The sequence below is a fragment of the Lontra canadensis genome, unplaced genomic scaffold, assembly GCF_010015895.1.
Source record: "Lontra canadensis isolate GAN:19392208 unplaced genomic scaffold, GSC_riverotter_1.0 scaffold193, whole genome shotgun sequence".
In the NCBI taxonomy this organism is placed as follows: Eukaryota; Metazoa; Chordata; class Mammalia; order Carnivora; family Mustelidae; genus Lontra; species Lontra canadensis.
Window position 1 is genome coordinate 866,931 of NW_022631187.1, and position 19,516 is coordinate 886,446.

The window sequence follows — 19,516 nt, forward strand, 5'->3', positions numbered from 1 at the left end:
AATACAAGCAGGCAGAGCAGTAGGAGAGGGTGAGGGAGAATCAGGCTCCCCACATAGCAGGGAGCCCAAGGCAGAGTTCGATCCCATGACCCTGGGATCATGACCCAAGCCAAAGGCAGACACCCAACTGACTGAGTCACCCAGGCACCCCGCTTTTAGTATTTTGGGTAAAAGTCCTTGATCAGGTATATATTTTGCAAATATTTCCTGACAAGTTTGGCTTATCTTCTCCTTCTCTTGATTCTTTCCCCCCTCCCCCCGCCCAGTCTATTTTCTCTCTATTGTTCAGATACGGTCATTTTTATTGTTCTGTCTTCAAGGTCATTAATTTTTTCTGTGTCCCTTCCATTCTCCTGTTGAGACTGTCCATTGAGCTTTTTTTGTTTGTTTTATTTTGGTTATTATACTTTAGTTCTTAAATTTACATGAGGTTTTTCTTTATATCCTCTATTTCTATGGCAACACTTTCTATCTCTTTGTTTTTCTCTAATTTTCTTTTTCTCTTTCTCTTCTGAGACTCTACATTTTCATTTGTTTCAAGCATGTTTGTTGCTCATTGAAGCATATTTAGGATGATCCCTTTACAATTTTTTTTAATTAAAAAAATTTTTTAAAGATTTTATTTATTTATTTGACAGACAGAGATCACAAGTAGGCAGAGAGGCAGGCAGAGAGAGAGGCAGAAGCAGGCTCCCTGCTGAGCAGAGAGCCCGATGCGGGGCTCAATCCCAGGACCCTGGGATCATGACCTGAGCTGAAGGCAGAGGCTTTAACCCACTGAGCCACCGAGGCACCCCTTAATTTTCAAAAATTTTTAAAGATTTTACTTACTTATTTGACAGAGATTGTGAGAGAGCACAGCAGGGAGAGCAGAAGGCAGGGGGAGAGGGAGAAGCAGGCTCCCTGAGGAGAAGGGAACCAGATGTGGGACTTGATCCCATGATCCTGGGATCATGACCTATACTGCAGGCAGACACTTAACCCAGGCGACCCCCCCTTTACAAGTCTTTGTCAGATAATTCTACTTGCTCTGTCATTTCAGTTTGGCCATCTGTCTATTGTCTTTTATTTTTTAATTCGGTTTGAGATCTTTCTGTTTTCTAAGTGTTATTTGATGGAAACCTGCATATTTTGGGTATATGTCATGAGAATCTGAAACGCATTTACAGCATCTATTTTGGCTGGTCTCCTCTGACACAGCCGCCATTAGGAAGGAGGAGTGTTGTATCATCACTGCAAGATAGATATAGAAGTCCAGGTACCTCACTTGGCCTCCACTGATCCAAAGGGAAGCCCTTCATTACAGCTGGCTGGGGCTGAGAGTCTCTGCTTCACAGGAGGCCTCCACTGATGGTTTTCTGACTGGGAAGGGTTGGAGTGCTGAGTTACTGCTTCCTTTGTTATTACATCATCTGACCCACTTTAACTTTGGTAAAAGTCCTAACTCTCCACTAGGTCTTCTCTGACATTAGCTCAGGGGAAGTGAGGGGGTACTTCATTCCTGCCAAGTGGGGGTGGAATTCTAGGCTGTCCACATTGTTTCTACTAATGTATGTAGGTAGGTCTTGTTACTTGCCAGTGGCAATGAAAGTCCTTGCTCTGTTCTTGGCCTTCTCTGATACCATGCCAGCAAGGGATGGGGTTGGGGTTGTTGGAGCCTGTCATTACAACCTAAGTGTGGAAGTCTAAGCTCCCCACTTAGTCTTTGCTAGTGGGGCTGGGGAGATTGCCACAGTTTGTTTTCTGGTTTTGGTTGGAGTAGAGTGATTCTTGTCTAAACAATTTGTGTATTGCTAGGTTGATGTGTTCCTTATTCTTCTGCTAGAGAGAACAGACTTTGACTGAGGCTTTTTTTTTGGTGGGGGGGATTTCTGCAAACCTGGGTTGTTAGCTTCTTCAGTGCCAATTCTGGGATCTAGGAGGTAAAAAGAAAATTCATGTCATTCCTCCCATGCTGAGAACCATGCCTTCTTCTCTCCACCTTTCAGAGTCTTCTTATGTTTGTTTTGTACATAATGCCCAGGGTTTTTAGTTGTAGCAAGAGCAATAGGCAAAATACATCTATTCCATTCTCCCCCTTTTTATTTTAAATGAACAAAAATACTTCACACTCTCTTATACTGTCATTTTCATGATTCAAAGAAATTAAATACTGTGACTTAAAACACATCAAAGCAATGATAATTTTAGAAAACCATTATGCTGATCCTGAAAGAGACTTCTTCTAGACTCTGATAGCATGATAGTAATGGTCACGCAGAGTGTGCTTATTTGCTGCAATCAAGATTGCTTTTTCAGATTCTGCAGAAGGGATAACAGGTCCCTTTGAATGTCAAGCCCCATTGCATGGGTTTGTTTTTGTGGCCGGAACTGAAGAAAAACCAGCTTTGCAAATGTTGAGCTTTCTTGTCTGTAGTTTGTGTAAGGAAACCATAGCTATTGTAATTTGAATGTGCCTTTTCCAGCTCTGCACTCTCTAGCTCTGCCCCATAACACCCTCCCCCACCTTCCCACAACACACGACCTCTCAGCTAGAGATTATGATTCAACTTCCAGGGCACATGCCACACATCTCCAGCAATGGATGGACTGCCTGCTTTTCAGGCAGCTCTCTCTGAATATCATTTCTCACATTTGAGAAGGCAGGGAGTTCAAGGTTACCTTTTCCAATAATAAGCTCTGGGAATGGTGATGGGCCGTCTTGTCGATGAACAGCATATGCTTTGCCAGTTAGTAAGGTGGGAGGGGCAAGAGAATTAATGTCTATCTTGCAGGTGGCTTGTTATGATTAAATGTATGTGAAGGACCCAGCTCAGTGCCTGGCACCAAGAAAGATAGGAATAAACATCAGTTTCTTCCCTCTACTGTACCTTAGTGCCTACCTCCCAGCTTCCGCTCCCCACTCCACTCTCCTACATCCTCCCCTTTCCACCTCACCACCCTCATTTCTTCTCCCCTCTAGAGGCTACCAGACATGGTAGTTTCCATAGTAATCAGTTTCTCCATTAGTCTGGAGTTTAACGGTCCCTTAGTGTCTGTCTGGACTGGGTTCCCAGCTCACATCAGAAGGAGCTTTCCAGTGAGCTCAAGAGCTATTGAGAAATTGTCATACACAAGCCATTATATTTAAGTTGTTACAATGATATTTCAGTGTAAAGAGAGAGGATGTAAAGAAATTATTTCATCTTGGGACGCCTGGGTGGCTCAGTCAGTTAAATGACTGCTTTTGACTCAGATCATGATCCTGGGGTCCTAGGATCGAGGTTGCATTGGGCTCCCTGCTCAGTGGGAATCCTGGTTCTCCCTCTGCCTCTGCCCTTCCTCCCTGCTCATGCTCTTTCTCTCTCTCTCTGACAAATAAATAAATAAGGTCCTAAAAAAAAAAGAAATTATTTCATCCTGTCCAGGGCTCACAATTCCTGAACATCTGGAGAATTACTCTGTCTCAAACACTTGCTGATGAGGGATTACTTCACTGGGCTGTAGATGTTGGAATGTGTAAGGGGTTTTGTGAGATTGGACAACAGGGAAGTTGTCATTGAGGGTTTTTTAACTCATCATCAAGGATTTGCTCTTTCTTCATCCTCCCACCTGGCCCTTAAGGATCAAAGGTCACATGAGTTTCCTGCTGTGTTCATGCTTGATTTCTGTACTGACCCTTTTGTTCCTGACCCTGTTCTTACCCTTCACCTGCTTTGCTACCCTATTCATTCGTTTCGGTTGCCGTTCATCCATCCTACTATATGCCAGGCATTGTTCACTGTGGATTAATAGTGAGCAAAATAGACTAAGATCCCTAACCTCAAGGAGCTTGTGGTTGAGTAGGGAAAGACAGACATGAAAACAAGTAACTACACAACGACATGCAAAATTGAAGCTGAGCTTTTGGACAGAGGTTCACCGTCACTAGGGTCCTTGTCCTGCTTCTTCCTTTGTTCCTCCTCATTGATGGTTTATATACTAGGAGTAGCTTCTCCTGTCTCCCTTCCACACCTGCTAAGGGATTGCATGAATACACATGGGAGAGTTTGAAACTCATTACTGTAGGTAGGGGTGAGTCATCGGGAGAAATGGCTGTGTGGGCTCACAAAGGCTGGGGCTATTTGGAAATGGGAAAGGTATCCATTGCACAACCCTCTAAGGCATTAAAGAGTGGCTCTGGCACCTTCTAGCTGCATGAGTCTTGGCCTTGCCTGTCCTCCTTCATGAGCCTCATGTTCCGGTTTCTTGGTCAGGCCTCATATCTCCTGATCATTCTTAGTTTGCCAGATGAGAGAAAGGGAAAAATGGCATGTAAGCCAGAATGCCTAAAAGCCTTGTCCAGCAAGCAGAAGAGGTGGATGGGATGGGGGTGAGTATGAGATATGTAGGAAAAATCCCCTAGCATAGCAACAACACCTTTGAGAGAATTTAACTAAACCATTCAGTGCAAGGGATGGGGAGCTAACCTGATTTCCGGGGCATCTGGGAAAGCAAAGGTTACACACAGACCTCCTGGACCACTGAGTGGGGTCTGGTCTGTGGATGTGGTGGATATGGTCTGGCTGTGACTGTCACAGTATGCCAACTGCTAACCATGTGATCCTGGGTTACTGGGCTGCCAAAATTAGCAAATAAAGGCAGTGACTCAATTAAATCTGACTTCAGATAAACAACGAATAATGTTGTAGTAGAAGCATGTCCCATATGAGATTTGGCCTCCTGCATTTTATCTGGTAACCCTTCCTGGCTGAAGTAAGAACTTCTATGTAAGGGAAGAACTATTTTTTGTCTGTTTCCAGAGGCCTAGAATAGGACCAGTGGGGAATTGGGCCAGATTCTAAGAGCAAGAAGAAGGATTTCATTGGCAGGGGACTCAGTGAAGGCTGTGGGGAGCCCTCCTTGGGTGGCTTGGAATTAGGAACCTCAGAGATCCCTTCCAGCTCTGATAATCTCTGAGCCTCAGGATCTCCAGGGATTTTGAGAGGATGGGGTGGGGGCATAATCGAGGGGGATAGGACTGAGGACTGGAAGCTCTCAAACAGTCTGGGTTGTTTCCCTCTTTGGTGTTAGAATGGTGGGACACAGCCAGATATGTCGTCTGGGCACATGGCCTTCTCTGTGCCCATGGAGAAGGAGAGTTTCTAGAATATTCCAAATGTTCACACTGTCATTGAGTCTGCTCTTGGGTTTCTGACACCGTTTCTCCAAGGTAGCTCTGCTTGGAGAGAAGTTCCTCTGAGGGCAGGCCCAGCTGAACTCTGGGCTCTCCTCAGTGCCCTGCCCTCCTCTCTCCACTTCTCTCAATCATTGTGACAGCAGCAACCTACATGTGGACACCATTTCACCATTCATGAAGAAATTGTCCATCTATCACTTGTCTGGATTCTCACATTCTCACATTTACCTTTGAGGATATCAAGCCCCAAAGATTTATCCAGGCTGAGCTTCCACCCACTTGGGCATTTTGATAACAAATGTCAGAGTATACCTACTGTGTGTGTCAGGAGCTGGGCATATGAAAACAGAGTACCATCCGGTTTCTGCCACTATCCCCCCCCACCCCACCAAGAGCTCTCAGACCAGGTTGGGAGGGTGAGGAGCCAGCATTGGTGGACAGATGCATGAAGAGGCACAGGGATAACAAAACAAGTCCTCAGGGGGCACCTGGGTGGCTCAGTTGGTAAAGCGACTGCCTTTGGCTCAGGTCATGATCCCAGAGTCCTGGAATTGAGTCCTGCTTTGGACTCCTTGCTCCGCAGGGAGTCTGCATCTCCCTCTGACCTTCTCTCTCTCATGCTCTCTCTCTCAAATAAATAAATAAATAAAATCTTAAAACAACAACAACAACAACAACAACAACAACAAAACAAGTCCTTAGGGCCAGGCTTGATGTGAAAGATGACTTTCTCAGGGGTGGCTCAGTAGAGGGGGTAGCCCACAAACCTCCCCCAATCCCGACCCCCTGCCACTTCCCCCTCCTCACATTCTTCCTCTCCAGCAGACAGCTCTTCTTCTTTTCAAGCAGGCCACAGTCTCCACTTGCTACCATAGCACTGGCCCCCAGACATGTCCCTGGGCCCAATACGGTTGGCCTGCAGCCATCCCAGCAGTTTCTTCTTGGCAGAGAAGTGCAGATCCTTTCCTGCTAACTCCCTAAGAATAGTCATGCAGAACCTTCCCCTCCCCCAGCCGCTCTTTGGTCAAATACTGTCTTTTGTGGAATTCCAACTGAAAGCAGATTAAAATAGAGCTGATGCGCTATTTCCAGTTGGGTCTGGCAAGTCAAGTCCTCTGCTCCGTCCCTGCTGTATTTGCCCCTGGAGCAGGTCTCCAAAAGCCCAGGGTCAGGAGGACACATCTTAGAAACCAGCAACTAGCCTTGCTAGCCACCTTAGGGACCGCTGGTCTCACAGATCCCCTCTCCCAAATGGTGGCCCGAACTAAGCTTCTAATTTGTTCCACCCACCCAGCAAGAAGTTGCTCTTTCTCCTATATTCCCCATCCCCACGATCCACTCAGGGACGGAGTCAGAACCTTGACCATCTCCTGTAGCTCCTCTTTATCCTCACCTCCACACCAAATGCCCCAGCTGGACGATTTCTCATCTGTCAGGCCTTCTCTGTCCCTTGCCTCTCATCTGTGTTTAATGTTCATGGAGCTTTGTTCCCTAGGAGGGGATAGTCTCAGAAGGTCTCCCTAACAGGAACCTAAATAGAGAATAGGCTACTTCTATCTGAAACAGTAAAGTCAATTTAATGAAGACAGAAATTTGGGCCAGTAGGCCTTTCTGGCCTGGGGAAAGTCCCAAGGAGCCAATCAACTTATTCTCTGTGGAGGCAGAGCTGGGACTGCAAGTCTGCGTCGGCGAAGAGAAACATGTGGGCCTATGTGTCAGTGACGGGAACATCCCAGACCCTGGGCCTTGATAGTCACCCTGTACCCTACAGTTGTCCTCATGTGGCATTTGGCACGAGTCACCATCCCTGCTCAGAAGCTAATTGTGCCTCCTCAGTGTCCACAAGATTAAGACCAAACTCCTCGTCCCCATGTCCAGACTCTTTCAGAGATTGTCTCTGCTACCCTTGGCAGCCTCGATTCCCACTAGCCCCTTTGTAGAACCAATATTCCCACCAAGCAGGGAAGCTGTCCCCTAACACCCTCCATGTATTTCCCGAAAAACTGGATGGGACTAGGCTGGATGCAAGGAAGTTACCGAGGCCCAGGTGGGACCCATGGTGGGTGCTGACCAATGGGACTCCCCTGGAGAGGCATCTGAGCCTCTGCTTCAGAAGAAACACCCAGAATCCAGCCACTTCTCACCATCCTGATTGCCATCAATCTGGCCTGAGCCACCATCATCTGACCCATGGATGACTGCCCTAGTCCCTCAAAAGTCTCCTCCTTCTTCACTGGCCTTTTAAAACCATAAGGAAATCCTGTTTCTTTTTTCTTTTCTTTTCTTCTTTCTTCCTCCCTCCCTCCCTCCCTCCCTCCCTCCCTCCCTTCCTTCCTTCCTTCCTTCCTTCCTTCCTTCCTTCCTTCTTTTTTGAATCTGTCACTCAAAACCTCACATGGGCTCCCCCATTTCAATCAGAGTGAAAGGTCAATGCTGCACACCATCTGGCCCTAGCAAGCTCTCTGGCCTCTCTTTCCTCCTCTTCTCTCCTCACCCAGCTGGAATCTTCTGTTCCTCAAAACCCCCACCTGAGGGTGTATGTACTGACTGTGCCCTCTATCTGGAACATTCTCAGTTCAGACATCCGAATGGCTCACTTCCTCACCTCTTTCAAGCCTTTGCCCAAATGCCACCTTTTCCATGTGTGGTGTTTCCTCTTAAAACTGGGAGGCCTGCGATTCCTGCCTAATTCCTCCTCCAACCACACTGGCACTCCGGATCCTTCTCATTTTGCTCAAACTCTGTCTTTTCTCATAGCGCTTACCACCTCATAACACACGATGTAATTAGTTAATTAATTGATTTCTATCATCTGTCTTTGCGTACTGGAACATAAACTTTACCAAAGCATGATTTTTAAAAATATGTTTTGCTCACTGATCTAACCCAGCTGCCTAGAACAGTCCCTGGCATATACTATGCCTTCAGTAATTATATGTTGCATCAGGAAACCCTTCCAGTCTTACACAATTTCATCCACTTGGCTCACAGCACACACCTGGCTGGACTTAGATGCATTCATACTCACACCTCTCTAGAGCATACGGACACATGCTTGGAGATGCCATCTACTGGTGTGGATATATAATTGTAAGTTGATAGCTAGACAATTTTCCCTTTGTGCATATATATATATATACATATATATATATATACATGCAAAGGCCACATGTACACATGCACAGGCATGGACAAATCACATTTTTAAAATTAAGGGCTTTTTGCTTATTTGTTTGTCAGGGAGAGAGAGTGAGAGAGTGAGCACAAGCAGGGGGAGCAGCAGGCAGAGAGAGAGGGAGAAGCAGACTCCCTGCTGAGTGAGGAACCCAATGCAGGGCTTGATTCAAGGACCCTGGGATCATGACCTGAGCCGAAGGCAAATGCCTAACCGACTGAGCCTCCCAGATGTCCCTTAAATTAAGTTTTTAAGAAAAGATTTTATTTATTTATTTGACAGAGATCACAAGTAGGCAGAGAGGCGGGCGTGGGGGGTGAGCAGGCCCCCTGCTGAGCAGAGAGCCTGATGTGGGGCTTGATCCCAGGACCCTGAGATCATGACCTGAGCCGAAGGCAGAGGCTTAACTCACTGAGCCACCCAGGTGCCCCTAAATTAAATTTTAATATTGACTTGAGAAACCGTTTTTAGCAAAATTCAATTATAAAAATATTTCAAACCTACAGAATAGTTGAAAGAATTGCACAGTGAACAGCCATCACCTAGACTGTACAAATAATGTTTTGCTACATTTGATTGATTGTACATCTATCTATCCACATATTTCTCTGTCCATCCATCAATACATCTTATATGCATCTCAGGGTAAATTGTAGCCATTGACATTCTTTCCCCCTAAATACTTCAGCATTAAGGAGAATTCAATATTTGTTTGCTTTTTAGGTAAAATGAACGTGTAAAGAAATACACGCATCTTAAGCGTACACTTACTGAGCTTTGACAAACGAGTTTTTGACCTGTGTAACTCAAAGCTCTGTCAAGATGGAGAACATCATCATCAGCCCCCAAATTTCCATCATGCCCCTTCCTAGTCATTTTGCTAGCAGGGCAACCACTACTCTGATGTTTTTCAACATAGATTATTTTTTGCCTCTTCTGGAATTCCATGTACACAGAATAATTTGATAGGTGCTCACATTTATTTATTCATTCCACACAAAAATTTATTCAGCACCTACCCGACACTCGTAGACCTATATCTGATGTCTGTTCACGGGGAGTAATGAGTTCTCTGGGACTGACCAAATGACTGAAGGTGTTTCTAGGCATGGCCTCTGGCCTCCTCTCTTGTTCCCTTGCGATTGCATTGTCTTTGAGAGACCACACACACAGCTGGGCCTCATAAATAGAAATGCAGACCACTGGGTTCCTGGCTGCCGGCCTCTCTCCCCGTCCACCCGGGCTCTGAAGGACCCTGGTCAAACACAAGCCCCTCCCACTCACTTCCCACACCAGAGCTTCATCGACGTTTTTCTGCACAGGTGAGCCAGGGTGTGTCACAATCTCAGCCGAGGCTGTGCCCAAATTGGTAAAAGTGCCCGTGGGTAGACAGCTGGAAGGAGCTGGGCAAGCAGAGGTGATGTGTGTCCCTGCTGTCATGTGTAGGGGTTGGAGTGGGGGGGTGGAGACTAGTGGGGGGCTGGCGCACAAAGCATGAAAAGAGGAAACTTCAAAGGCTCCTGAACAACAGGGGCTGGGAAGCCAGAGGAGCAGCACTTACCTGGAGCCTCTGAAACCCTGAACACGATGCTCCTGCCCTCCAAAAAGGACCTTAAGACTGCCCTGGAGGTTTTTGCTGTTTTCCAGTGGGCCTTGAGTGTCTTTCTCATCGGTGAGTCTTCAGCCTTCCATAGGGTGATCACCTGGTGTGGTCTGCCCAGGACTGAGGAGTTTTAGGGTTGAGCGTGGTTTTGAATGCCAAAACCTGGGTTGTCCCAGACAAATCCAGGTGACTAATCACCTCGGCGTCTCGCCTGACTTTCCGGGGCACAGTACTCGGGGAATATGTCGTACAAGAGGGTATGTGTGGGTGTGTGCCTATGCGGGAGTGCGTGTGCATGTGTGTGTGCAAAGGAGCCTTGATGCCAATGTGTATGGTGAGCCCTCCTGGGTCTACACTGGGGCACGCAGGGCATGTGTGGGGAAGATGGGGAGCAGTGCCATCGAGGTTCCTCAAGGAAAAGGACTTAGCTACAACCTCATGCACTTGAGCAGCTGCCTGGTGGTGGACGGAGGCTCTGACAGCCCATTGCCTGGAACAGTTCATCCATCTATCCAGCCATTTTCCCCTACTGTCTACACCACAATTGCTTTGTGGAAACTACATATACACTGGCCATTGTGTTCTGGGTTTTAGAGAAAAGCAGCCCTGTGTGTGTGTGTGTGTGTGTGTGTGTGTGTGTGTGTGTGTGTTTGAGTGGGTGGGGGGAAGCTGGAAAAAAATTCTCGTTTGTCAGGTGGTCTAGGTGAGGATAAGCAGGAGGCAAGGGTGTGAACCAATGATCTTGTAAGATAACTGGGAAGGAAGAATGCAAGTAGGCCTTGGGAATCCGGGGCTTGCTAGTCAATCGGGAGAGTGGGCTAGAGGACAGGGAATGGGAAGCTCAGAGGCCTGCCTGGAGTGGACACCAGGACCCCTCTGTGCTGAAAGAGCGGTGTTACTCTAGGAATGATTAGCAGTCAGAGCTGGAAGAGCCCAGCAGAAAGGAATTCATATGTATTCATGACTTCGTACCAGGTATTTTCACACCTATTATTTCCTTGTAGCGTCCTGCCAGCCTTATGAGGTAGAAGCTATCATTATGCATAATAATATATACTAATAGCTACACACACATAATAAGTGTGAATAATATTAGCTAACATTAATTGTACCCTGTTTTCGTGTAAGGTGCTGTTCTAAGCCCCTTGTGTGGCTAATAAGCTCCATTTGTATGGATGAGGGTGCTAAGGGGCACGAGGCATTAAGTGGTCTGTCCAAGATCACAGAGCTGAGGAAGCCGAGGGGCTGGCCTGGGAGTTGAGCCCACAAGGACCTGATTCCAGCCAGTGAGATCTCTTCCCTACCTCTTGCATCGGCTCGTTCACCACTAATCCTTGCAGCTGGGTCTGGGCATGTATCCGGAGCACATACTAAGCCAGAGGGTGCTCTAATCCCTAATTGTCTCATTTTAAGTTTTTGTTCACTGCCCGTTCAGGACCTTTGCCCATTTTTCTCCCGACGTAGGAAGTCGGGGAAGAAGGACGAGTGTTCGGGGCAGTGCGTGGGTAACCCGAGGCAAGGCTAGGATGGGGAGAGTGTAAAGCATCCAAGGAGCTGTGGGTGGTGAAGTGGGGTGAGGAGCAAGAGGCCCAGAACTGACGCCTGATGTGTATCGAATAAATGAATGGGAGAGAGAAGAGGACGCTAGAGAAGCAGACAGGGGATGATTGTGCCAGGCACTGCCAACTAAGGAAAAGAGTTTGGGCTTTCTCCTGAGGGCCATGGGGAGCCATGATAGGGTTTGGCACAGGGCAACAATGTCAGGTTTGTGTTTTCAAGAGCTCATTCTTGCTCTGTATAGCGCACTGGTTCTGGGAAGAGGCTGTTGTCTGTATCCGTCTAGGAAGAGGGATGCACACAGGAGGGGAGGAAAGGGGAGACTGGAGAAACTGGAAAGGAATTAATATGCCCTGATGATCAGAAGACACATGCGACAGAAACGGAAGAGGCAAGACAGAGGGCATAGGGCCCGCTGTGAGGGGGCAGAGGAGGCTGAAGGAGGAGAGCGGCTGGAAGGAACATTAGTACAGGGAGAAAACTGTGCCAGGGAACCCTTCATTAGAGTCCAATGGTGGGGCATACAGAGATGTGGTGTGGAGCAGGCAGAAGGGCTCTAGGCCTGGGCCTCAGGAGACGGAGGTTCCAGTGCTTCCCTGATCCGTGCTAGCTCACGTGGGGTGGGTGAAGCCTTCCCAGCTCTTCACCTGTGTATGATTCATATCTCTTTGGACCCTGAAGGCCTCGAGAAGAGACCCTTGCACTAAGTCTGTGAGGAAGAGAAGGCAGATAGGGGCCGTGCGAGTCCCGGTGGGGGGTGAAGTTCAGCGACTTGTCTGAGCTCACACTCTTGGGAAATGGTGGATCGGGGACTCATCTCACTGCCCAAGCACTCCACCTGAGGCCACGCTGCCTCACAAGATGTCCCCGACACTGTCTGGGTTAAGCAAAGCCTCGGGGAAACAGGGAGGTCTCTTTTGGACTAGACCCATTCCTCTCTTTATTTCTCGACAAAGTCCAGTAGTCAAATCAAAAGGCAAATTAAAAGGCTAAAACTATGGGCCTTAGATCTCTTCCCTAGAGGCAGTCACTTCTAGATCTTTCTTCTGGTATTTATCTCCAGGTTCCTACATTTTACTACTTAAGATGTCTACAGATTACTATGGTATTTCTGACTGGATGGCTTTAGACGTTGTCACTGATTTCCTGATGTAGAAGATGAGAATTTGGCTCTACCTGCTGTTGCTAGATCTTTCCTCTTCCTCCATCCTCCTGAGACTGTAATAGTTTGGCTCAATGCCTAACTATGACTGGGAATATCACTAGTGGAGCCATTTTGTGTACTGAGAGCCTATGTCCTTGCCTGTGACAACTTTGTTTTCCCTGGAACTCATCGTCGCCTCATTCTAAATTTCTTTTGTTATCTATCAGATATCCATTAACTACACCAAGTCATCTTTGAATCCTCCACAGACATAGTGATCTCTCCATATGTGTGAACACATCAGGAATCTATAGGTTCTCCCCCACTGCTTATTTCCTGGAGGATATGGCTCCTGGAACCCAGCATCCTCTTGTTACAAAGCACTGGTCTTCTTAACGCACAGCTCTCACCTCCAGGGCCCTTGAGGCATCACAGGTGCACAATTTAAGAAGGTGCTCACTCTCCAGGTTGTGCGAGTATTGGGTCAGTACTTGCTTGACCCTGGGAGTGTTTTCTTCCATTTTGTGCCCTAGGCACCTGGCTGGCTTTGCCCTAGCCCTGGACCTGGTCATTTCCTCTCTCCGTTGGCTCCTTCCCTGCCCCTTGCTCTGATCCCGTGCCTTCCTCTGTCTTGGCTGACTCCCTTATCTTGAAGGTGTCCATCCTCCAGTAGTTTCCTGAGAAAGAGACATGGGAGATGAACCATCTCAGACTGTATGTCTGAGATTGTCTTGATTCTACTTTTATGCTTGATTAATAATTTGGCTGCATACCGAGTTCATCTTAGCTGTGTTGAGTGCAAGTGTCTGAGCCTAAAGTCTCTTTGGTTCCATTTGTGGAGAGTAGTTCTTCCCATTGTCCAACTGTGTAGGGGAGGGAAGGGGACCTGGAGCTCTAACTACCTCTTCAGTAGACTCTCAGTCAAGGCCCGTGCCTCACACTGCTTTTGTGTGACACCTGCTGGCTCTAGATTCTGAGTGTTTCCCAGATTCTCCAGCACAAACAGGCTTGGTCCTATAGCCATTTCCCAGGTGGGTGACCAGGTTTCAGTTTTCTTTGTCTGAAGTCAGTTACTGCCTCCTCCATCTACTTTCCAGCACGTGAATATCCTGCTGGCATCTCCCGTCCACTGCTGTTGGTCTCTGCCGAATTCTTTTTTTCACTGCAGAGCTGTATCTTTTAAAAACATTCTTAGGGGGGTGCCTGGGTGGCTCAGTTGGTTGGGAGTCTGCCTTTGGCTTGGGTCATGGTCCCGGGGTCCTGGGATTGAGCCCCGTGTCAGGCTCCCTGCTCAGCGGAGAGCCTGCTTCTCCCTCTCCCGCTCCCTCTGCTTGTGTTCCCTCTCTTGCTGTCTCTCTCTCTCTGTCAAATAAATAAATCTTTAAAAAACAACAACAAACTCTTAGGATCATTTTCATGAGGACTTGGCAAGGAGTCAAGGTAGAAAAAAGAAAAAAAACAGCTTGTGTTCAGTCTGCCATGCTCAGTTAGAAGTGTGTCCTGTCTTTTCTAGCCTTTGCTTTTACCCGCTTTCTCTCACAGCTAGCTGTCTTAGTCACAGCTGTTTTAAAAATGGAGTCCATTCATATTTCTGAGTGTGGCTCCCTGGAACTCGTCTCCATGAAGTCCATCCTAACTACTATACCCTACAGTGCTCCTGTCTCACTGGAGCCTGACACAGCCCAGGTCCTTATTGGGTCCCAGCTTGCGTTGTCTTTTGTTTCTCATTTGCCAACTGGTGTACTCCCAGCCTGGCTGAAGTTGGGTCTTCTCTTTCTCTGGTATTCCCTCCACTGACGCCTCACAGAGAAGATCTGGAGAGAAAAATGTGAGCACGGGGGAAAACCGTTCCCGACTCTGTCTTTCCTGGACTCCCAGCCTCCGATGGTTAGATCTTAGATCAGAGCGGCCCATCGGTGGCTCCCCGCTGTTGAACACAGCTCAGAGCAGGGCCAGGGCACGTCCTGGGGAGCAGACGGCTTACAGCATGGGACACAGCTGGAGAGGAAAGCACCTTGCCTTCCAGATCCAAAACAGGGGTCCCTAGGATGGACAGGAGAGGGAGGGCTGGGGATGTGGGCACGCAGACCCTGTGCTAGGGTGGGGAAGCAAGAGTGGTCGGTGAGTGTGGGTGAGTGTGTGTAACCTTGGGGTGGAGAGCCCCTGGAGGGAGGGCAAGTGGGGAGGACTGTTTACAATTCATTAACTCTGGGCTGGGCTCCCTCCTGTCTTCACCGTAATCTCTGTCAACATCTACCTGGTGCTGTTCACGTCATACTGGCCCGTCACTGTGCTCCTTCTCAGCTGGCTGGCTTTCGACTGGAAGACACCCCAGCGAGGTAAGGGCCCCTCTGGGGCTGTGTTGCCACTGGCCACATGCTCTCTTCTCTCTTCTTCTTATAGTCCTGAGAGGCTCTGGTCAACTCCCAGGTGGCCCTTTAGCTTGTCTCCGCTCCCTGGGTTAGAGAAGCTGAGGGAAGAAGCCTTTTCAAAATGCTGGAAAGGCCTAGAACAGACCCGGAGTGGGTTCGGGGAAAAGCAGTGGGTAAAAGTAGCAAGCTGGGCCTGTCCTAAATCGGCCCTGATGTGACATCACTCGCCTTGGTTGTTGCTTACAAGGCCAGGTGACAGTAGGGCATGAGGGGATACCCTGCAGCTGGCCCAAAGGGGCTCTGGAAGAGACAATGGGGGTGGACAAAACGTGGCTACTGGGGCACCTGGGTGGCTCAGTTGTTAAGCGTCTGCCTTCAGCTCGGGTCATGATCCCAGAGTCCTGGGATCAAGCCCTGCATTGGGCTCCCTGCTTGCTGGGAAGCCTGCTTCTCCCTCTCTCACTCCCCCTACTTGTGTTCCCTATCTCGCTGTGTCTCTCTGTCAAATAAAAAATAAAATCTTAAAAAAAAAAACCAAAAACATGGCTACTTTATCTCTGTTTTCAGGGGGCTGCCGGATTGACTGTGTGAGGAGATGGTGCTTATGGAAACAGTACTGTGATTACTTCCCCCTCAAGGTGAATAGCCCCAGGTCCTCCCACCCCCAACTGTGTCCCGGGCCCAGCCCCAACTCCAGGCCAGCAGTTGGGCCAGGGTGGAGGTTGGGGGCATCATTCCCATTGAGCCCCATGTGAATGATGCCCTCCATCACTGTGTGTTACCCACCTGCCTGGCCGGACATGGCCACAGTTTCCCTGCCTGGGCTCTGGCCAGAAGAGGAGTACCCTTCCTTGGCCATTCCCCTCCTGACTCCCCTCTCCTCCACAGCTTTTGAAGACTCATGATATCTCCCCCAACCACAACTACATCCTTGCGTGCCACCCTCATGGGCTCTTGTCCCACTCATGCTTTGGCCACTTTGCCACAGATACCTCAGGCTTCTCCAAGATCTTTCCCGGTATCACTCCTCATATTCTCACCCTGGGAGCCTTTTTCTGGGTGCCGTTTCTCAGAGAGTATATCATGACTTCAGGTGAGTTGGCTCCTAAGATGTAAAGCCAAAGGAAACATGGCTCCCCCAGGGAGAAGTGTTGGGGGAATGGGAGAGAGGCAAGGCCAACTTGGTGATCCTCTCCAGTCTTAGAAAGCTACCTTAGGCTCACCTGCCTGACACGAGGCTCTTCCCTCCTTTGAAGAGGTAGGGAGGAAAGTTAGGAGGTTGAGGAAGTGGCTAATGAGCTTTCAGTGTTTTCTGCCCCTCACCTCCAGGGGCCTGCTCAGTGAGTCAAGCGTCCATGGACTTTCTGCTCACACACAAAGGCAAAGGCAACATGCTGATTGTGGTGGTTGGTGGCCTGGCAGAGTGCAGCTACAGCCTGCCGGGCTCTACTACCCTGTTCTTGAAGAAACAGACTGGCTTTGTACGTGTGGTCCTTCATCATGGGTAAGGACAGCTCTGAAAGCCCAGCATGGAAGGAGTAAGGGATTTTTGAGGAAGTGATACTTAAAAAGGGAGGTAGAAAGCAGCCTCTATGTGGGAGTAGAGTCTGGGCTGGGTCCTCGAGGCATTTCTGCTTATGAGGAAAGGCTGGAGGGCCAGCCCTTGGCTCTTCTCCCTCACACTAGGCTCTCATCTGGGCCGGTCCCTCTATAAAAGGCCACTGGCCACAAGCTCATGTCAGAGAGAACCCAAACTGCTGTGTGGGTTAGAGGGAAGAAAGCCAAATGAAATGGCCCTTGGGTCTTCTCTTCCAGTGTTTCAGACCTGTAGCTTCGCAGGAGGGTCTGGGACCTGCTTCCTTTAGCTTGCTGCTATTTTGCCCCCATGGGAAGCTTGGGGTAGACAGCGGGGCCCTCGCACTTAGTCTGGACCACGGCCCCCCTAAGTTACAGGCCGAGAAGTCTAGAGGCAGACCCGGGGACCGCAAGCAGTCAGTGCATCTGGCCATGGAAGGATATGCCTTTCCTCCGCAGAGTTCCTCTAATTCCTGCCTATGCCTTTGGGGAGACAGACCTCTACAATCAGCACGTTTTCACCCCTGGGGGCTTGGTGAATCGCTTCCAGAAGTGGGTTCAGCGTATGATACACATCTACCCTTGTGCTTTCTATGGGCGCGGCCTCACGGAGAACTCCTGGGACTTACTGCCCTTCGCCCGGCCTGTGACTACCGTTGGTGAGTGAGCCCGCCCACTGGCAGCCATGTCTAGGATATCGGATCCACTTCCGGGGCTTCACCTCAGCTCTGGCTGTGTCCAGAGACAGGGAGGTAGACTGGGATGAGGGGTATGGTGGGGGGAAGGGCGGGGAGAACCTGGGTTTGAGGGCTGAGGCTCGGGCTGAGGCCCAGTCTGAGGAGTGAGCAGTTCTGATGCTTTTCCCTTCTTGTCTCCTCTGGCAGTCGGGAAGCCACTACCACTGCCCAAGATTGAGAATCCGAGCGATGAGACTGTGGCTAGATACCATGCACTCTACATCGATGCCCTACGCCAACTCTTTGACCAGCATAAGACCAAGTATGGCGTCTCAGAGGACCAGGAACTGGTGATTGTTTGACAGACACCCCCAGCAGCTTCTCGGCCTGGGCTGGAAGGTTTCGAATCTGTGGAACAGGAGAACAGAAGTCACCTGTGGGCCTCCTCCTCCTGATCTGGCTAAGTCCTTGACATGAGGAGGCCACTCTCTAGGCCCCGCTTCTTCCTTCATCTCTTGCCTCCTTCCAGCTCTTCTCTGCTTTCACCTCGGGGCTACCAGGGAAGTAGCCCCCAAAGGCAGGGAAAGCCCTAGCTGAGAGGTAGCCCGAAGTCTGCCTCACCCACGGCCACTCAGCATCAGTACTGAGGAGAACAATGGACAGAATAAAAAGCTCGTCTTCTGATCTGCTTGTGGTCCAACTCATCTGTTTTAAGGGCCTAGGGTCCCTGGGTTCATGGCTTTTTTCTCTAGCTCTCAAGTTGCCCCATCTCCTGGCAGCGAGGCTCCTGCAGGACTGGGTGCCTTAGGAGCCTGTGCGCTTGGGAATTCAGGCTCAGCTGCCTTCAAGCCATGTGACACAGGACAATCTGTCATCTCTGAGGCTGAGCTTCTTCACCTGTAACACAGAACCCAGAATCCTTCCCTCCCCTGCTTACCTCGGAGGCTACTGGGAAGGCCAATGATACTGAATGTGATTGACCTCTGGAAATGGGACAGCTACCCCAAATTAGGGTCCTCCACTCATTCTGCCCATTTCCTGTCCTTGAGCAGACTCTGTCCTCAATTTCATGGCATCTCGATGCTTAAAAGAAAGTGTACAGAGTAAGCTCTGGTCAGCAGCCCTTTGAACGTTAAAGTCGCTTTTCTACAGTTGGGTGACCTTGGGTGAGCTACTGAAAATCCCCGAGCATTGGTCTCCTCATCTGCCAAATGGGAGGTTACCTCATGGGGAGCTGGAGGCTGGATCTTCCCATGCTGTGAGGGCCTCAGGCCTGAGGTGTCTGTCACAGATGCCATAGTGTCAGGCTGAGAGAAGCTCCAAGCTGTGTCTCTGCCCTCAGGACAGCGATTCTTTCCCACAGGACCTCTAACTTCCTGGACAAGAGGTGATGGGAAAAGACCTCAGGTGGTAGGGATTGGGGCGTGTGTGGTCTGGGACACACAGAGGATGTGAGAGGTTCTGACAGGAACCGTCAACAACCTTTGGTTGCCCCCTCTGAAATGGGTGCCTTGGCCCTTCCCCAGGCTCACCTGTGGCAGCACATGCAAAGCGGCCCCTGGCACACAGGAAGCACTTAAGTTGATTTCAAGAACAGGGGGGGGCGAAAGAAAAAAAAAAGCTTTATTTGCCAAGAATGAACCATTAATTTACACAAACTTACATCCCAGTTTATATACATTATATATAGTTTATATACATAGTATCTCACACTGGAAGCTGACCCCCCAAAGCAGCACTGGGCCTGCTCCAGGCCATTCTCACCACAAAGCCCACCCCCCCCCACCCCAGGTGGAAGTTTTTTGAATCAAGAAATGACATACCCCGAGTCCCCCTGGAGAGAGCCGCCAAGGGCGTTAAAAGAAACAATCCACTTCCTTCTTTGTGCTCACTGCGGCCTAGGGGATCCTCCGGGCCAGGCCAAGGGAGAGCCTGGGTAGCCTAGGACTTCCTGGTATTGGGCCAGTCCAGAGCCTTCCAGTACAGAGACCACGGCAGGGAGAATGCCTGAGGGGAGGGGGAAAGAGTTCTGATGGCCCCTAAGGGGACTCTTTCCCCTGCCTGGCCGGGCTCCCGAAGGGGGCCCAGCACTTCCAGTCTTGAGTCTGGGGGTAGAAGAAGGGAGGGGTCGGTGCAGGACAGAGGCTGCTCCACCCCCTCACTCTTTTGAGTCTGCAGGTCAGGGCTCGGTCACCTTGGCCAGATGACCTTCCGTCTCTGGGCCTCTGGGTCTCGCTCTAAAGTTCTCTGACTCT

General features: G+C 49.3%; 1 protein-coding gene across 1 annotated transcript; it reads left to right on the plus strand.

Moving 5' to 3' along the window:
• Positions 1–9,835: 9,835 nt before the first annotated feature.
• AWAT2 (acyl-CoA wax alcohol acyltransferase 2) lies at positions 9,836–17,723 on the plus strand. The gene is made up of 7 exons (XM_032847759.1): positions 9,836–10,005; positions 14,866–14,976; positions 15,577–15,647; positions 15,898–16,102; positions 16,339–16,513; positions 17,044–17,243; positions 17,469–17,723. The coding sequence occupies exons 1-7, from the start codon at positions 9,921–9,923 to the stop codon at positions 17,621–17,623; spliced, it is 1,002 nt and encodes a 333-aa protein (XP_032703650.1). The 5' UTR covers positions 9,836–9,920; the 3' UTR covers positions 17,624–17,723.
• Positions 17,724–19,516: the final 1,793 nt, after the last annotated feature.

Coding starts and splice junctions, on each gene's coding strand:
- AWAT2 (XM_032847759.1), top strand. CDS start 9,921: ATGCTCCTGCCCTCCAAAAAGGACCTTAAGACTGCCCTGGAGGTTTTT. Junction 16,103..16,338: donor AGAGTATATCATGACTTCAG/GTGAGTTGGCTC, acceptor CCTCACCTCCAG/GGGCCTGCTCAGTGAGTCAA. Junction 16,514..17,043: donor CGTGTGGTCCTTCATCATGG/GTAAGGACAGCT, acceptor TTTCCTCCGCAG/AGTTCCTCTAATTCCTGCCT.